Here is a 3,958-nt window from a genome sequence, read left to right on the forward strand (position 1 = left end):
GGGTTGTAACTTACTAGGCTGCTTGCTGTAGTTTTGATAAAATCCGTTTTCTCTGCAGCAGATCGAGCAGTTCTCTGAAAGGATGAAACTTGGGGTATTACTAGGGCTTATCAATGGAGGGCTAGTTGTGGATTGCCCTTGTAAGGGCAGGAGTCTTTATGGTACCAGGGCTATAATAGTTTATTAGGGTAAAATAGGATGAGAGGCCCGCTATATTGTTCTGTGGTGGCGTTTATGGAAAGATATTGGTATATTCTATCCCAATTTGAATGAAGGTTTTTTATTTGCACCTTTAATATATTTTTCTGTATACTATTAAGTGATATTTTAAATGCTCATATGTATGAGTTGTAGTTCCCATAAACCATTGTTCATCCTTCCACATGTAATTTTATTTTCAGGTTTTCTTAAAGGGAACCTGGCAGGTCCCCCATGCTCCCCAAACTGCCAGCATGTGTACATTCATATATTAATGCCCTGCCTAGTGTATAACTCATTAACGTGTGTCAAAAAACTATTTGAACTCTGTTTTCAATATGCAAATACAGCTCTGGCAAAAATGAAGAGACCACTGCAAATTTTTCAGTTTCTCTGATTTATCTCTTTCTAGGTATATTTTTGAGTAAAATGTACATTGTTGTTTTAGTCTATAAACTACTGCCAACATGTCTCCGAAATTCAAAGCTAAAAATTTTGTATTTATTTGCAGAAAATGATAAAAGGTCAAAATACTAAAAAAGAAGCAGTGCTTTCACACCTCAAATTACTCATGTTTTAACTCAGAAACAGTTCAGAAATCAATATTTGGTGGAATAACCATGATTTTTAATCACAGCTTTCATGCGTCTTGGCATGCTTTCCACCAGTCTTTCCATGCTTTCCAACAGAAAACTGTTCGGTGGTCTCTTAATTTTTGCCAGAGCTGTATGTTTCAGACTAGTCGATGGGGCGTTAGTTTCGCCAGACAAGTCATCCCTCTCGCCACGGCAGCCCACAGTGGTGAGATAACATGGTGAGAGGGATGACTTGTCTGGCGAAACCAACGCCCCATCGATTAGTCTGAAACATATTTGCATATTGAAAACAGAATTTTAAAAAGTTTTTTGACACATGTTAATGAGTTATACACTAGGCAGGGCATTAATATATGAATGTACACATGCTGGTGGTTTGAAGGACATGGAGACCTGTCGGGTTCCCTGTAAGACTGAGTGTGTGTATGGAATGTTCTCATTGACATTGTGCTGTGATTTCAGGAGGGTGGTTGCAGTGTGCCCGTGGCAGTGTGCACATTTATCCAGGATTCTCAGGTAATGGATCTCCATGTTTTCACATTTTTTTTAGTATTCTATTTCTTGCGTTCCTCTCATTCTGCTCGCTTTTCTTTAGCTGTATCTTACTGGAGCTGTATACAGTCTGGACGGATCCGACTGCCTGAAGGAGACGATGCAGAGAACTGTTATGTTCCCGGATGAGGTAAGACAGGAGCGCAACCTTTATCAACCTGATAAACACTGCAAACCCAAAGACTTGTTCTTTCCTGTATGGCCGGGCCCAGAGACGTGACACGCTAATAATGCATTTGCAGAACCTTGCTGAGAAGGCCCTTGGCTCTTCCTAGACCCTAACCATGGCATTGATGCAGAGTTTGTTTTTAGCCTGCTGTCATCACAGATTGACACGTCCAAGCAGAATTGTGGTTGAACCTTTTTTCTTTTGTTACATTCCTGCTGAACACTAGCTAATGCTGAGTAACACTTTTTTCTCCCTCCCATATAGGATGTTGATGGACCAAATGATGATAGTCAGCACGTAGGAATCACAGCACTTGGTGTACCACGTAAGGCCTTGGCATCTGCAGAATATTTAGGAACAGAACTAGCAGACTTACTACTGAGCAAAGGTGCTAAAGAGATCCTGACCGTGGCAAGACAGCTGAATGATGCCAGATAATGCACACCATAGTACGGACAAAGACGAAGTTCAATCACTTTTTCTATTTTGTAGGTATCACTGTCTGGAGAACATATAATGACATGATCTGCCAAGGTTCTCCAGACAGTGCAGCCTACACAATAGGAAGTGTAGAGATAGCCACGTCATTAGAGCCGGGCCTCCTACACAGCCAGCAGATATCATTCACTCTTAGAACATACAGATGAAAATGGTCAGTATTTTATAATGTGCTGCTAAGATGTGGAATTCTGTAACTTTCTGGCTGTGATCATTCTTTACAATGTACAATAAAGAAGCTGCTCTACCAGGTACACTGCTGGAAAAGCTTACATCAAAAAATGCTGCAGCATATCTGGGAATTATTGGGTTTAGTAAATGCTGCAGACAATAATATGGCGCTATGTGAACATAATGACTTGTTGGAAGGTTCAGCAATCTCGGCAGAAGAAACTGCGTATATCATCTGGCCTTGCTCAAAACACCTAATAAAACGGTCTTATCCCATTTGTATGGTGATGTGACTAGATGAGTATTAATATGGAGGCTGTCCGATTCTACGATCATTAAAAGGAAATCTGTCCCCCATTTATTGTGCTGTAAGGGCAGCATGGCGCCCCTCAATGTAGCAGAGTGCTGTGTCCGTCACCATAAACATGCTGTCCCATCTGCAGGCACCATGGTGTAGAGCAGGGGTCAAGTAGATTGATATACATAGTTTTTAAGGTTGAAGGAAGCCTATGTTACTAAGTCCATCTAGTTCAACCCATAGCCTAACATGTTGATCCAGAGGAAGGCAAAAAAAAACATGTGGAAAACACTAAGCTCCACATTGGGGAAAAAAATTCCTTCCGGACTCCACATACGGCAATCAGACTAGTTCCCTGGATCAACGCCCTATTAAGGAATCTAGTATATATAACCTGTAATAATATACTTTTCAAGAAAGGCATCCATGCCCTTCTTAAATATTAGTAGTGAATCACTCATTACAACATCATGCGGCAGAGAGTTCCATAGTCTCACTGCTCTTACAGTAAAGAATCCGCGTCTGTGATTATGATTAAACCTTCTTTAATCATGGTCAGGAAGGTCAGCAGCTGGAGGGCAAGAGCAGCTGATATCGGAAAGACGTCAGATGTTCACAGCGCCGGCCTCACTCTGCAACTAGTGAAAAGGAGTTGTCCAGTACTTTACAATGGCCCAAATGTCCCCCAATTTATTTACCCTCTTCAGAGAAGGGTTTTTGTTAATACCTTTCTTTGTCCTTCTTGCCTGTGAGTGGCGCTATCGCTGACAGTACACAGACATCACAGAGCCGGGGTCCACATCCGCTGATGTCACGTCAAGTTCCGGCTGCAGCTGGGGGTGACTCAGTGCTGCGTTCCATGGTGGATGCTGGGCTGTGGGCGAGGTTACCCCCTGCATCCCTGATGTCACACCTCACTTGACGTGACATCAGCGGAATTAAGAGCTGGCTGCAGCTGGGATCATGTGATGACAACGAAAGGTATTTACAAAAACCCTTATCTGAACAGAGTAAATACATTAGGGGACATTTGGGCCATAGTAAATAATAAGTACTGGACAACTCCTTTAATAAAACTTTGTCCCTAAATATTAGAGACGCTGCACCAATCGGGTGTCTCACCTCTCACAGAGCAGCAGCCACGGGGTTGGGACACATCACAGCTGGCTGAGATTTGGCCATGATTTTTATATTTTTATTGAAACATTCATGGAGAGATAACAGAATTATTTGTCACTTGGAAAATATGCATGAATTAGCCTCACACTTATTGTACTCATTGTTTTTGTCAGTATACAGAAAATTCAGTCCTACTCCAGAGCAACTGTCCTTTACTATCCATTACTATCGTTGTCCAAGGAGCAATTATTCCTCTAATTGGTTCTCCATAGGGCTCCTGCACGATCGTATTTTCGGTCATCGGATCACACTCAGACCAGTGCTATTCTATGGGACCATGACCGTGTATGTTCCCCC

General features: G+C 42.0%; 1 protein-coding gene across 2 annotated transcripts in view; it reads left to right on the forward strand.

Moving 5' to 3' along the window:
- Positions 1 to 2,265, forward strand: part of HMBS (hydroxymethylbilane synthase) — a 44,201-nt gene extending 41,936 nt beyond the window's left edge. For both annotated transcript variants that reach the window (XM_073656609.1, XM_073656608.1), the window contains exons 12-14: positions 1,257 to 1,310; positions 1,390 to 1,476; positions 1,780 to 2,265. In XM_073656609.1, the coding sequence (XP_073512710.1) occupies positions 1,257 to 1,310; positions 1,390 to 1,476; positions 1,780 to 1,953 (315 nt within the window). In that variant the 3' untranslated portion in view covers positions 1,954 to 2,265. The remainder of the gene's footprint in view (positions 1 to 1,256; positions 1,311 to 1,389; positions 1,477 to 1,779) is intronic.
- Positions 2,266 to 3,958: the final 1,693 nt, after the last annotated feature.

This window comes from Phyllobates terribilis, unplaced genomic scaffold (assembly GCF_046119375.1).
Source record: "Phyllobates terribilis strain yellow unplaced genomic scaffold, ASM4611937v1 Scaffold_12__6_contigs__length_324123572, whole genome shotgun sequence".
Classification (NCBI taxonomy): Eukaryota; Metazoa; Chordata; class Amphibia; order Anura; family Dendrobatidae; genus Phyllobates; species Phyllobates terribilis.